Here is a 15644-nt window from a genome sequence, read left to right as displayed (position 1 = left end):
AGAGAAAATCACAATCAAATAAACAATGTAAAACAATTGTTTAAGCACACAAAAACTCCTCTTCATAATATTTTTCCACTTCAGGAGGCAATTTCAATTGTGTTACTTCTTCAGGAGCAAATTTAATATACGAAATATTGAGTATATATTCTCTCAATTATATTAACTCTTCTGGAGGTGAATTGTAATGTATTCACATCAAGAGCGCGTTCATATTTACCCGACTTATTAGTATTGTCACATTCACTTCAGGGAATGGATTAATATTATCAAAAGTTCTCATCCTTCAGGAAATCGAACATAATTATCTGAATGCGCATTAATCACATCAAATTGTGATGCCTCAACCTCTTTTAAAATATTTACTACTTCAGGAGCAAATCGAGGCGTGCATTTAATATAGAGAATATTTATGTAGCTTATCTTCAATTGTAACCATAGAAAGCCTAAATTATCACTTCTGGTGATCATAGGCATATACCACTTCTGGTAGTTAACAAAATATAATTACAATGAGATATACGAAATATAACCACTTCTTGTGGTTGTATATTTCTTGCAAACTCTGCTAGAGTTTAAGTTGATCTAATAATGTTATCCATATTCTTCAAAATGACATAAACAAGATATATTATAGTAAACATCATTATCAAATCATAATTTTTCTTTATGTACAACAATTACATAACCATACTATCTATTACAAATAACAAAAATTAAAATATTTACATTTCTACAGATTTACCACCGATTACATGACTTGTTTCTCTTTCTGGGAGTGCAAGGTAATCAGTTACATCCAAATGCATGAAGTCTAAATTATCTTCAGAAATAAAATTTGTTTCAGCATTTTTCTCTGTCTTCTTTAGGGAGGCTTGATAAAGCTCAACCAGGTGCTTTGACGTACGACAGGTACGTGACCAGTGCCCTTTTTCTCCACATCTATAGCATGCATTTTCTGTATTTGGTGCTTGCACCGCTTCATGCTTTTGTTCCTTCCTTTTTCACTGCTGGTGGTGAGGAGTGTTCTTTAGTGCATTATTATTACCATGATTAGAGTTTCTTTCCCGACCACGACCATGACCACGACTGGGCCACGACCTTTTCCACGTTTAGCCTGGTGGAAGTTCGTCTCATTCACTTCAGGGAATGGACAAGAACCAGTAGGCCGACTTCCATGATTTTTCATTAATAGCTCATTATGTTGCTCGGCTATAAGAAGATGTGAGATAAGTTCAGAATACTTTTTAAATCCCATCTCTCGATATTGCTGCTGCAGGATCATATTCTAGGCATGAAAAGTGGTGAAAGTTTTCTCCAACATATCATGATCAGTAATATTATCACCACATAACTTCAATTGGGAAATAATTCTGAACATAACAGAATTATACTCACTGATAGATTTAAAATCTTGTAGCCTTAGATGAGTCCAATCATATCGTGCCTGTGGAAGAACGACCATCTTCAGGTGGTCATATCTATCTTTCAAATTATTCCACAGTATGACTGGATCTTTAACAGTAAGATATTCCATTTTCAGGCCCTCATCAAGGTGATGGCGTAGGAATATCATTGCTTTGGCACGGTCTTGGTTTGATGCCTGATTTTTGTCTTTGATGGTGTCTGCCAGACCCATCGCATCAAGATGAATTTCAGCATCAAGCACCCAAGACATGTAGCTTTTGCCCGATATATCCAGGGCTACAAATTCAAGTTTAGAAAGATTTGACATTATTTAGGAAAAGAAAGTTCTTACCTCAGATACTTTCAAAATATTTGCTCGAGATGGCAGAGTCTCGTGCTGATAACGTGTTATAAAATAAAGACTATAAAGTAAAGACAAGTATAGAGAGAAACTGATATATTATTCGAATTCAAACTGATGTATGTAATGAACTGAAATCTCTTCTATTTATAGAAGTAAAGAAGCTGTTGTGTAAGCTGCTACTATACCAGATATGGATAATCTTCTACTGAGAGCAATGTTTATCCATAACGGAGTACTGAAATGATAAGCTTATTATACCCGATATGGATAATCTTCTACCGGGGGTAATGTTTATCCATAACTGGGTACTGAAAGGATAAGCTTATTATACCCGGTATGGATAATCTTCTACCGGGGATAATATTTATCCATAACTGGGTACTGAAAGGATAAGCTTATTATACCCGGTATGGATAATCTTCTACCGGGGGTAATGTTTATCCATAACTGGGTACTGAAAGGATAAGCTTATTATACCCGGTATGGATAATCTTCTACCGGGGATAATATTTATCCATAACTGGGTACTGAAAGGATAAGCTTATTATACCCGGTATGGATAATCTTCTACCGGGGGTAATGTTTATCCATAACCGGGTATCGAAGTGATAAGCTTCTTCAGGAAGCTTATTTCCAATAGAGTACTTAAATAGATAAACATATTTACGGTGGAGTCCCAATTTTTTTTTTTGCGTTTCCACCTTCCTCTGAAAACTCACTGTGACACAGCTCTCTCTCCGTTACGAGTAACGCGTTGCTTCGACGCCCTTCAACGGTCAGTCAGAAAACGACGTCGTCGTATTCATCTTCATTGTTCTTCCTCTAGCTAGGGTTTTCTTTTGTCTCTTACTCACCTTTCTCCCTGTTCAATCGAATGTGATTTTAAATAGAGAATATCAAGGGATTGAGAATGTTCGAGAAATCGAAGAAACAAAAGTGTTTTGTGACTGAAGAAGATATATCCACTCTCTTACAAAGGTCTCTTTTTGGTTCTTCACACTTATTTTTAGAATTTTTTCTTGGCTTTCCGGGTATTGAAATTTTGGATATTTTTGCTTGGTGATTAATATTGAAGGTATAATGCAACAACAGTGCTGGGAGTGTTGGGTGAGGTGGCAGCACAAGTTGCAGCAGATGATAAAATCGACTGGAATGCATTGGTGAAGAAGTCTACAACTGGGATTACTAATGCAAGAGAATATCAAATGCTATGGCGCCATTTGGCTTATCGCCATGGTTTGCTTGATAAATTAGATGATGCTGCTCAACCTTTGGTATGTCAATCATCGGCAAATTGTTTGTCCTTCTGCGTGTGTGTATATATATATCTATATCTATATGTATGTATGTGTTGTACTTTTGGGGGAAGCGGCAGAGCTAGGAATTCTGTCAAGGGGATTCAAAAAGATACAAGAATGTGACACCTGGGATTTGAACCTTCAAATGAAAACCCTTTGCCATTGCACTATAATCTTTCCCTACGCTAAGGGGATTCGACAATTATGTCATTTTTACCCTATTTGCGTATCATAATTTTCCAATGAAGGCGATTCAATTGAACCACCTTGCGCGTCCTAGCTCCACCCTGTGTGTACAGTGGGAGTGGGTTTGTTTTGTTTTGGGGGGGTGGGGGGTGGAGGGGGTTCTTCATTTGGAAGAAACAGTCCAAAGAAAGCAGACTTGATATAAGTGATATACATAGTTGAATCAGCTAGTTTGAGATTGAGCCGTAGTTGTAGTTTTGTATACTAATTTTTTCTTAGTGAAAGTAATATTTTATTGAGATAGTGGGAGAAAACTCCCTAATAAGAAGTATACCAAAAGTAGAGTACCTACATGAAAATATATGGTTCTTTACAAAAGACGCCCAATCATCTATAATTCTATACCGACAAGAGTAGTGGATGCTCCAAATTTAAGCAAAAACAAAAAGGCCCTAAGCTGTAGGAAGTAATGTTTTCCCTGCTAAGCTCTTTTGTTCCTTTCTCTCCAAAGTACCCACATTACTGCTAAAGGCGTCAAAGTTATGCATAATCTAAGTCAATATTGATAAATTTGGGAAATGTCATGTGTGTTACAATGGAGATATGTTCCTCAGATGTTGCTAGTTTTTCAGTCTACAATGTGGAGTTGCGCTTTATCTTGTATGTTGCTGAACTTTGGATGGTGAGAATGGCTGAATAGAGCATTTCCAGCTTGCTATCTTTCCTTCCTTTCCTATCTCAATCGCCTGGCTTCTACGTGTTGTATTTTGATAAAAAAAATTATGCTGCTGTTTGCATATTTGTATTTGAGAATAAAGTGTACAGATATTAATTTTCAAGTTTTTCCCTTTCTCCAGATTGGGAATAAATATGGCCTATTTCATTAGGTGTTGGGGTTTAATAATGTGCACGTTGTGAATATATTGCTAAGCTTGTTGCTTACATATGTGGACATCTTCATTTATCTTGTGCCTGGCAGGATCTCTTTTTTTGGCGGAATGCTGAGTACTTAATAAGTGGCACCCAGAAAACAATTTTTCGGTCCCTAGTTTAGTGTTTTTTCTTTTCTTTTCTTTTTGTGATCTTTGTTTGAATTATTAAGTGGCAGTAATTTTGGGAGCATGTATTGATAGTGATGTATGGTAGTGAAATATCCACCTTATATCTTGAACCTTATGTTGGTGATTTATACTCTCATGACTTTTTGTCGATTTTGTACTTTTTGATGACAGGATGATGATAGTGATTTAGAATATGAGTTGGAAGCTTTCCCTACTGTAAGCAACGAAGCTTCAGCAGAAGCTGCAGCATGTGTGAAGGTAAGTCAAACAATCTGCCCATAGTAGTAATTTCCTCTAGCAAACACTGTATTTGTGAACAATTATTTGGCTGAACAGCTTGCATCTTTCATTGACACTCAATTTGTTTTTTTGGATAACCAATTGTGTGGTTTGGGGGGAATCTTGGCCTTTGACAGGTACTAATTGCTTCTGGTGTTCCAAATGATACCAATATGTTAAATGGTTCAACTGTTGAGGCTCCATTGACTATAAATATACCAAATGTCCAAACTTCTAGAACTGGTGTGGATAATTCATTGCATGGTACTTCTATTCACGGGACAAATATTACAGTCCCAGTTGCAGTGCAAAAACAACCATTTTCAACTGTGGCTGCTGCTGAGGGATTGGATACCCATGGACCAGCTTGTACCAACTTGCCTCCTCGGCGAAAGCGTAAACCATGGTCAGAAACAGAAGACATGGAACTCATTGCTGCGGTCCAAAAATGCGGTGAAGGAAACTGGGCAAACATATTGAAAGGGGACTTTAAGGGAGATAGAACAGCTTCACAACTCTCTCAGGTTTTCCTTTGTATATGATTAATATATCTATCTTTATCAAAATACTGACTAATATATCTGAATATATTCTCTAGTTTTAATTACTCTCTCTAGTTGGTAAATGCTTTTAGCCTTGTCCTTCATAAGGTTTAGCACAAACATGGTGCTATTTATCATCGTATTTAGGAATTTTCTTTCTGTTAACTTTGATAGGTAAAATAATAATATCGTAGTTGAATTGCATTCTTCGTTTTTGCTTTTGGTGTAAATCTGAATATATATATATATATATATATATATGACTCCGAGTTTAGATGTTCTACAATCCTTGTAAGAAGAGCAAGGAGGGTACATTTCATAGGTTTTTTCCTGATGGTAACACCTATTTTTGGATGTCAGCACAATCTTTGTGCTGGTGTTTTATATTAATATACAGAAAATGTTACCTTCTCCAAAAAAAAATGTTAGAGAAAGTAGTCTATCTTTATTGCTTAGATTAATCCTTGACTTGGAGTTAAAAGAATGTTAATTAATCGGGTCCTTTGGTTCACAGCTCACTAAATTGATCTCATCCAAAATTTTACCCCTTCTATTTGCTCCAAAGAGTAAAAACCAAGAAAATAGATCGTTCTCCAGCTCAGTTAATTGATTAGTTGTAGATTTTAGTAAAAAAGACACCTATATCCAGGATATTTTCATGAATCATCCCAGCTATATAACTAGAGTTTGCTTCATTCTGAACCCATTGATAGAGAGACAGAATAAAGATCTTATCAGATTGAGAAAATAGAGCTGTTTCTAGTGCTTCACACATGATAGGAAAAATAAAAAGAAATAAAATAAAATTAAAGTTGAGTAGAATAGCCCCTTCCGTGTCAAATGGTAAGATGGTAGTAAGGAACATAGAAAAGTCTCATATGCGTGCTTTTCCTCAATCTTGAGCAGTTGGTGTGTTTACTCAATCTTGAATTAGGCAACAACCAACTCATGTCTTGCAATATCCAAAATTTAAAAGTTTGGGAATATATTGTTCCTCCACTCAGACTGAATTCCTTTATTCAAGCATTAGGTTCTGATTATTTAAAAAATGGCAGGGTATGATGCCATGTCCTTTTGGCAGTTGCACAATACATTTAGTAGTACAAGTAGCATGCCCAAGGTGCTTTCCTTCTAATGATGTTACCTATTTTAAGGAAGAGGGGATGCTGTACTTGACAAAATAACAGTCCAATTATTTAGGATCACTATTTATCGATAGACCCCGATTGTGATGGAGCAGTTATCCTCTATCTATGTGGTGTGAGGTTATGGACCAACTTTAAGAAATTTTTGTGTCAGTTCTATGGTATAAATTGAAAACTTTATACTTCTGATGTAGGATTGTTACATTCCTTAGAGGATAACATCTCCTCCCTTTAACCCCTCAATATCTAATGAAATTTCTTACTGAATGCCAGCTACTAGTTTGGACCAAATAATAATTCAATCATATAACATCACTGCTTCTCGGCAGACCCCGATTGTGATGGAGCAATTATCCTCTCATCCATGTGGTATTAGGTTATCAGCCAATTTCAAGAAATTTCTTTTTCAGTTTTGGGATATAAATGGAAAACTTTATACTTGTTCTGATGTAGCACTGTACATTCCTTAGAGATAACTTCTCCTCCGTTCTTCGCCACATTTAGGTAGTGCTTGCACCAAATCATGCGTCTCAACAAGAACTAACCAAGTAAATGACTTTCGTTTTGATAAATTTATATTAATTCTCATGCCCTTGTTTTCAAGAGGACAACACTAAACGATAATGTAGCAAGTAGAATTTTATATTAATTGTTAAAAGAACCCACTAAAAGAGAATGTTGTTATTAGGAACAGGAAATTATAACTTTAGTATAAGAAAGCTAGTCATCAAATCTGAAGTAAAAGCTAAAACTACATCTTTGCATCTGAATAAAAAATTTAATGTGGTTTCGCTTCCTAATTGACATGAATCATTTTACATAATTTCACTTAGTTGTAGGTTTTTCCAATTCTTTTATCTATATAATTGTTTTCTTGTGTGTATAATTATTTTTTCTTGCATTATACACACGTGCACGTGCATTCATGTACACACGTATCAACTTTTCATCATCCGCAGTGTTATTATCTAAAATGTGTGCTTTAATTGCTTTTACGCTTTAAGCGTTAATGGAATTTGGCGCTTTTGGCAGTTTTTCACCATTGACAAAACTGGTGAAACCTTTAGGTTGCAAGCTCCATCCTTCGAAAGTGTTAACAAGTTTTGGTATGCAATCATTTATTGACAATTTTGGTGACATAGATGTAAATGGTAGATGGATTAAACTTAATTAGTGGTGAAGTTACATCTAAATATTGTTTTTGTCTTCATTTAAAATAAATATTGTTTCTGTAACTTCAACCCAGCATTTTGGTTGTCCTAAAGAGAATCCTCCTAGTGATATCTATGTCAAACATATAGTTGGAGATAGACATGGATGTCCGTTGTTATCTAGTATGGTTAGGATGTCTGGGTTATTCCCAGGTTTCCCGGGTTCGAATCCCGGCAACGGAATGAGATTCAGAAGTGTGTATTGGTGTAGCTAGTGTGAATTAGACGTGAAAAAAGTAAATAAGAGAAGTTGTAAATATTTTGTGGACTGTTATCAACTGTCATTTTGCATTTTAAATTTACTATGAGATTATGAATTTTTTTTGTGCAGAGGTGGGCCATTATTAGAAAACGACAGGGAACCATGGTCGGGAATGGCTCGCAGCTTTCAGAGGCTCAGCTGGCAACTCGTCGGGCAATGTCACTGGCTCTTAATATGCCTATGGGAGATAACTTAAAAGCTGCTTGTCCCATCAGCGTTAGCGGTAATTCTCTCAACTCCTCTATGATGTAAATGTATCTGTTACCACACTCCTGATGGGAGAAGGAAAAGGTTGAGGTTTAGGGGGAGGATAGTTATTGATACTGTCTAGAACTCTGCATTGGGTGTGTCAGATGGCTGAGAGTATCCTCTGATAATCGGAATGTATGTTGTCGTTTACAGTATCTGTTGTCTGCAAAGGGTTAATTAATTATTCAATTGTTCAATGTTTTTTTTTCCTGGAACTGCTCATTGCTCAACGTTCATTAGTTAAGAAGTTTCAGTTGTTCAAGAGTCTTTAGAAGGTCTGAGTCCTATATTCCAATTAATATTGTCTGCATGCAAAATACATATAAAAGATATTGCACATTGATCTAGGAAAAGCAAAAATTCCAGTGGATTAGGAGCAATTTCTCTTTTCAGCATGGCTGAGTTATTTGAATGGGTGGAGAAAACATGGGAACTCTTTCCTTCTTAACCTTGTATATCGTTAATGCCATTCTTGCATACAGCAGTTTTAACCCAGGTTATTGTGTTGTTTCAGTGGGGCAAAATTCAGGCGCTAGACCTAGTAACTGTTCACATTCTGTTGCTGACTTTGCATCTGGTGGTGCACAATCCCAGCATCAGCAAGATCCATTGTCGTCAAAACCTCGGATAGTTCCAAAAAAGCCATTGCCAAAACCTAATACGAGCCCAGATTCAATGGTCAAAGTTGCTGCTGTGGCTGCAGGTGCCCGCGTTGCTACCCCTTCAAATGGTGCCTCATTGCTCAAGACAGTAGAGTCTAAATCTGCTGTCCAATTACCTGGAGGAGGTCCAGCAGTAAAATCTCATGTCCCAGTTAGTACAAATGGCTTGCCCAGTAATGTGCACTTTATTCGTACCGGCCTGGTGTCCCATTCCACAGTCCCATCAAATGCCTCACGGCCTGGAACTCAACAAGTGCTTGGCCACTCTTTGAAACGTGTATCACCGGCATTTCAACTTAGCCCAGCTGGTACTTCATCTAGACCAAATGCTTCAGCTGCACCTAATGCTCCAATATGTGCTCCAGTTGCTGAGCTTGACGATACTAAGCAAAAACTTCTACAAAAAAGTCAAACTACCGCTCTGTCTAGTGCACAAAGTGAGAAACAAGTAGGAGTTGTAGGTGCTTCTGGTGATAAAGCACTACCACCACAAGGCCAACAAGAGAAACTTCCTGCATCAAGCAACCCGTTGATAGAAAAAGTTGAAGATCAGACTTTATCATTCAGTGATGAAGTAAAGTAGCATAGACAAGAGGATCAAGATTCTGTTCCAGGCATTCAGGTTCAAGAAAAGTTAATAAATGATACAAGTAAGCCTAGTAAGGCACCAGCTAGAACTGAGAATGGGAGTGCTAATGGAGGTGATCTCAATAAGGCACCAACTAGAACTCAGAATGGGAGAGAATGAAATGGAGTGACTGGGTTGGACCAACTATGCATGTAAAGTTAGATTCATGTTAATTATTCTTATCTACCTTTTGGTAGTTTGGCTTTCTTCCTGCTTCTTTAATGTAAATGTGTAGGTTTCTCCTAGGTGTTGTCTATACTTGGGTAACAAATTACAGTTCCTTGATATTCCTTTGTCAATTATTGATTATCTCCATGCATTATTATTTCGTTATCATGATTATCTTTTTCGCAAATTGTGCAATCTTATATTAAAGAGACTATGGCACTAACTAATTTTCTTTTTTACTTGCGAAATTGGTTAGATTTAGTCATACGTACAACGTAGTTGAGCTGTTTAGACAACCACACTAACTTATTTATCTTATTTTGCTGCACTTCTCTTTGTTGTTTTCCTTTTTTGAATTAAGAAGGTAAAAAGTAAAGTTAGCTCAACTGGTACAAGCTTCTTTTATTGAGATCCTTGTTCTCTTCTTTTAGTCTTGAAAAAAACGGGTAAAGGACAACATTTGCCAGTCATATTTTTGTAAGTACCACTTTTGAGTAACTGCAGCTCTTCTATCTTGCTCCCACTTAAATGCAAGGTTCAAACACTTCATATGATGCGTCATTACAAATGAACCAAAGCCCTGGACGCAACTACATAGTCTTGAATGTTTGAGCGCAAAGAGACAGAAAGTCCAAAGATTAGTAACATTAATCAGCAGAGGCATTATTCTTACTAATAACATTTGAACTTCCCATTTATTTCAGTCAGAAATAATGAAACTGCATATTCACAATGACATCATACTTGCTAATAACATCACATGTATCCAACTATTATCAAGGACAGATAGAGATATTGACAACTGGATGAACCTATTCACAGATATATTTACATCAAAGAATATTACAAGCATAATCACAACTTAGCTTTCCCTTCCAATTGTCTTTCTTTAGCCATCATTCTTCTCTTCTCCTTCCAGCCAGTTTCAAATCACAAATTTAAACCAATCGGAGGAGGCAAGTAGAGATTTCTTCTTCTGAACTAAAAGCAGAGACACAAAGTACGGTATGATCATTGATGTACCTAACGAGTTCCTAGACGATCCCTTTTTACAGGTTTATTTTCATTTCACTCCTAAGTCGATATTTAAGCTTGTAATAGGTAACAAAAAACAGCTAAAGTTTGATCAATCTGGAGGGGCAGCAGCAAAGAAATCGAATCAACTCAGCTATTGCAGTATGTCAGCTGTACCGCAAAGATGAGAGCCACTGCTCCGTATACTTCTTATTCTCTGCATGTAAAAAACGAAATCAATAAGCATAATGTATGCAGAACACAAAATTAAGAACTAAGCCAGCAACTATACCACTATTTAATTCTTTAGACATTTGTTTTTGGTTTATCCCATGTCTAAATCAATGCATCATTCATTCAAAAAGTAAAAAATGTCAAGAATTGGAAGGAAACAAAAGAGTGGAAATTATAATGCTAGACCAGAAAATGGTTACATTTCAGAATAATAAAGATTTCAAATTGGCAGTCCTGTAATGGCTAATGAACAGAGTTGCACAAAAATGTGAAGTCTTCCGATGCCAAGAAAGTAAAGATATGTACATCCAGTGGCGGATCCAGAATTTTTAAGTCATGGGTACTGAACTATTATTTATCTGAAAAGTACTATTAAGACTGGGTGCTCAAGTAATATATTTGTAGGAATTACTAACTTTTTTATATCAATAATTTTCATGACTCCAAAAGTAATGGGTGCTTGAGCACCCATAACCATCAACATACATCCGCCACTGTGTACATCTCAACCAGTAAACAGAACCCCTGCTATCCTATAACTGGCTTGTTAATGATCACATAGACTCTACTAACTGAATATGGTACTAAATACTTCTCAACTGATCAAGCCATGTAGGACACAGGAAAAAATCTAACTTTTAATTTCAAAACAGAAGTAAAAAGGGGCAAAGATCGGAGTAGTGTAGCACACAAGATACGGTGCTAGATATGAGTCACACTAATGTATAACAGGTTATTAATGAGAAATTCATTCTGGAGGTGTGCTGCATTAATGAGTTAAGATTACTCATTAATAATCATCATCAACCCTACCACCAATCCTTGCCCTTCCCTCTGAAAACAACAAGGGGAGAAAAGAATCTTGAACTCATTCTAATTTCTCTAGATTAGAGGACCTATAGGAAATGAAAAATAAAAACCATTCAATAATATAAAGAAGGCCAACCAAAGCAACCTCATTCAGTCACCACATTACATGAAAGGAAGCTTTCAGCAATCTTAACATTCGGAGCTTGCACTAGATCTGCTAGTTATACTTTCAGCACATTAACAAAGCGGAAATGGAGCAAAAAGCAGGAAAGCTCAATTCATCAATTTCTAAGCATGAAACAAAATGTTGACTCTCGGTTCAAAATTTTGGTTATAGCAACGGGAAGTTGACAGAACCTTCAAAAGGTAAAAGTCCGTGTTTTATCTGGTTTTTGCCCAAGCAGCCACTAGTTTCAACATCAATGTATATGTTTCTCATAGAATTACTTAGTAAGCCATTAGCAGCTAGCAGCATATTATCAAGTGGAAAGAATTCTTTATCTCAGGAGTTTCATATACTTCAAATACGTGGTATCTGTCTGAGACGAATATAAATTTAACTATCTGAAACGAAAAATATATAATTGGTTCTGTTGCACCAAAGAGAAACTAACAAAAGCAGAAGTTGTATTTCCAAATAAAAACAGAATATCTCCGGAAACTGACTCTTACCAGAAGCATGTATATCCTTGAAGTTTCGAATGCCCTGCAGAAACTTGTCTTGTGCATTATCTTCCATGTTTGCGCGTCCACGTCCATAGCAAGGAACAAGCACAGCAAAACTATCATCTCTATTTTCATCACTGTGGAACTCCGGGCCATGTGGCTCCAACCATCCAATGGACCAGTCTGAATCATCAGACTCGGACCCTGATACACATCCACCGTCCGATGGCACAAGAACAATATCATACTCCCTATCAATCTTGCGCTCCTCTCGACTCTGCCATTTTCTCTTAACCCTTCCAGATGAGGAGGCAATATTCCGAGGGAACTTCAAAGTATCCAATTCCAACATCCCTGAATCAGGCGATGAATTTAAACAAGTCCCTTTCGAGATTTTTGGTTCTTGATGCTTTCCACTCCAAAGCCACCATGACAAAGGGGTAAATGCCAAGGCCATGTCTTACTGAATCAAGAAATTTCTTGAACCCAAAAAGAAATCAAATTCTGAGACTGTTGAGTTTTTGAACAAAACTGTTGGCAGATACAAAGAATCAGGATAATGACAATTGAAGGTACTAAATATGTTATTTGTTCCTGTTCCAAAGAAATTCAGGTAGTTAGAAGATGAATACAATGAAAATGATACAAACAGTGTTAACACAGCATGTTATACAATTGAATGACCAGCAACAAATTGATTTTTCTTTTTAAGTTCATCAATTTTCAATACAGCAAGAACAATAATAAAGACATGGAACACAAATAAAGTGACATTTTAGTCCACTCATTATGACTCATAATGTTGCCATCTTTGTGATAGAAGATGGTATATATCACCATTTTTTTTTAATTACTAAAAACATTCTAAGAAAATTAAAGCTCTTCCCTTTTTCCTCCTTTTCTTTTTCTACTTTCCCATAGCAATAAATCAGTCACTATAATCAGCTAGTAGCAAAGGTTTATAAGAAATTATAATATACCCCCTAGAAATAGGTCCTCATAGCAAATTAGAACCAGATATTTTGACCCTATTAATTAGCTCAATATTTTTTTTTTGAATTGAAATTTAGCTCAATTTTCAGGAATTGTACAAAGTGGTGTTTCACAAAAATAAGAATTAAAATTCCAATTTCAGCCAGTCAAACAAAAACCACCAAATATAAAGGAAGTACAAGGAAAAAAAATCAAGAGTCCCAGTAAAGATCATAGCTTTGCAATTAGCTGTGCTAAAACTACTCATAAATAAACAAACAAAAATCATTAAAAGATTCAAACTTTGGATACTAATAAATCCAACCAAAAAGAAAGCGACTTTAATCAGAAACCCAGTAGAAAAAAATCATAGCTTTGCGATTAGGTAAAAATCTTCATAAATAAACAAAATAATATTTAAAAAAATGAAAGAAAGCCTTTTTGAGAGTTCCAATATGGGTATCTGATAAAGAACCTTAAATATTCCTTCTCTATCAAACTTCATAAGTCGATCAAAAGTTTCAGTTGCAGAAAAAGAAAAAAAGAATTCTGCATACATATTGAAATACTTAGACCAATATGTATACCTGCTAAGCCTGAATTTACATGTAATTCTAACAGGAGTCTTTTCTTCCTTTTTCTTTTTTTCCTGTTTTATAAGGAAAAGGGGTCTTTTTTCTTTTCAATTTGAAGAAAAAAAAAATAGAAATAGGAATAGACAGTTTTCTTGAACGTTTGTGATAGTTTCCTTCAAGTATTCAACCACCAAACCTGAAGCTGAGTCTATATAAAACACAGCTTAAGTTCTGAATTTAGAAAGGGCAATTATTCTCTGGTTTAAGGTACAGGTGAAGATGGTGGAATTGATTTTTTGTTGATCAGGAATGAGGGTACAATTGTCTTTGTGGAATTATCCGAGGGTAGTTCTGGAATTTTAAAAAAAGTGTGTATTGATTGGATATGAATATGATTGGTGAGCAAGCAACTGAAGAAAGATAAGTCAAATTAAAAGAAAAGTGCTGCCAGGTCAGACGACATGCCACGGTGGCAGTGGGACCAGGAGCTAGGATAACGTTGCTTGTCAATTTCTTGTGTGTGTGGTTCAAGTAATTTGGCCACTAGTTAGCTAGTTGGACCGAACAGTAGGCCTCTAATGTCTTAGTTGTACCAAGAAAATAAAAATAATTTATCTGTTCTTAAAAAATAATGAACAAATTCGGAGTATAAAGATTAAATTTCCTAATTGTTTGTCTTTATTTGGACACAAATTTTTATTTTTTTCTAAAATCAAATTTATTTAATTAAAAGTCAAATAAAAGTATTACTTATAAGTTACAGATTTTAATAATAAACAGCATTTTATATACAAAAATTTTGGTAAGTGGCTCTAATGTTGCTGTAAATGGGAAAGGTAAATCTAGTTTAGTTAAGGACAACACGAGTTACTTGAGTACAAATCAAACTAGAAGCCTAGTTGTTGTTGGCCTACTTTTGAAAATGCCTCCATGTTTGCCTCTCATAAAGAAATGTATACAGTTGTTAGATTGGTTAAAGCATATAATGGACAAAGACAATTCTATCAAGACAGTTTGAGAATTAGTACAATTAGGTTTACATTTATGACTTTCTGTGTTACCTTTGATTACGGTTAACTTCCAAAAGACAATACAGCAATGATACGTAGGAGCTAGGTGTGCATTGGTTCTAATTTTGCAGTTACCAAATCAAACCAATTGTGTCGAGTTATTAGATCTAAAGACCAAATCAAGTCAATAAAATTCGATCGGGTTTTTTATTCTCGGTTTTTCGGGTTATTCGAATTTTTTTCCGGTAAAATCTTCGTAGCACAAAACATATAACTTGTGCTCAAAATATTTCTTTAATCCTAGTAAGATACAACTATATAAGGTATTTTCCAAAAAATTAATACAAAAGATGTGTCATGCCATTATCCTAAAATATTCAACAATAAAGACAATAAAATTATGTAATATAAATATTGCTAATTAAAAAGCCATAATAAAAATAAACATAATCTAAAAGTACTAAGTCGTGTCAAAATAAGTAGACTAATAAAGGAGTATTAATTACATGGCTAAACGCTAAAGAAAAAATAAAAATAGGTTATGCATTTTTGTCTAAATTATTGCAAAACAAAAAAATAGATATTCAATATATTGCCTTCTGTAGTATTGAATTGAATGTCTTTTGTTAGCATTAGTATTGATTTGATTTTGATTTGGGCTTTTGTTAGCATTATTTAAGTTACTAATATTAATATCTATAAAACTTATTAGAACATTCAAAAATTGTAAGTCCAACCTTGAAATAATACCTTAAAAGATAAAATTCTGAAAAAGCTTAAGAAATATTTATAAATTACATCACAATAAGTATATTTATATATTAAATATATCTAAAATTTCTATATATGTAATGTCGTGTTGGTTTGGTTTCGATTTGACTTTCTTTAGTTAAAACCAAAC

At 35.2% G+C, this 15644-nt stretch overlaps 2 protein-coding genes across 3 annotated transcripts; one reads left to right on the top strand and one right to left on the bottom strand.

The window, feature by feature from the left end:
* The first annotated feature begins 2461 nt into the window (after window positions 1-2461).
* On the top strand, window positions 2462-9649 carry LOC104232506 (uncharacterized). 2 transcript variants are annotated; one of them, XM_009785731.2, is made up of 7 exons: window positions 2462-2546; window positions 2662-2749; window positions 2847-3045; window positions 4488-4574; window positions 4733-5119; window positions 7825-7978; window positions 8519-9649. In XM_009785731.2, exons 2-7 carry the CDS (start codon window positions 2682-2684, stop codon window positions 9247-9249), a joined length of 1626 nt encoding a protein of 541 aa, XP_009784033.1. In that variant the 5' UTR covers window positions 2462-2546; window positions 2662-2681; the 3' UTR covers window positions 9250-9649. The 2 variants fall into 2 exon arrangements, with proteins under 2 accessions (XP_009784033.1, XP_070016676.1); XM_070160575.1 differs by having other exon boundaries at window positions 2462-2749.
* Window positions 9650-10188: 539 nt separating this feature from the next.
* Window positions 10189-13918, bottom strand: LOC104232505 (uncharacterized). The gene is made up of 3 exons (XM_009785729.2): window positions 13746-13918; window positions 12193-12780; window positions 10189-10693 (listed from the first exon to the last, which is right to left on the bottom strand). Exons 2-3 carry the CDS (start codon window positions 12641-12643, stop codon window positions 10644-10646), a joined length of 501 nt encoding a protein of 166 aa, XP_009784031.1. The 5' UTR covers window positions 12644-12780; window positions 13746-13918; the 3' UTR covers window positions 10189-10643.
* Window positions 13919-15644: the final 1726 nt, after the last annotated feature.

The sequence above is a fragment of the Nicotiana sylvestris genome, chromosome 10 (assembly GCF_000393655.2).
Source record: "Nicotiana sylvestris chromosome 10, ASM39365v2, whole genome shotgun sequence".
NCBI classification, from domain to species: Eukaryota; Viridiplantae; Streptophyta; class Magnoliopsida; order Solanales; family Solanaceae; genus Nicotiana; species Nicotiana sylvestris.
The sequence above is the reverse complement of the archived record's forward strand: the minus strand, read 5'-3'. Positions and strand labels throughout refer to the sequence as shown.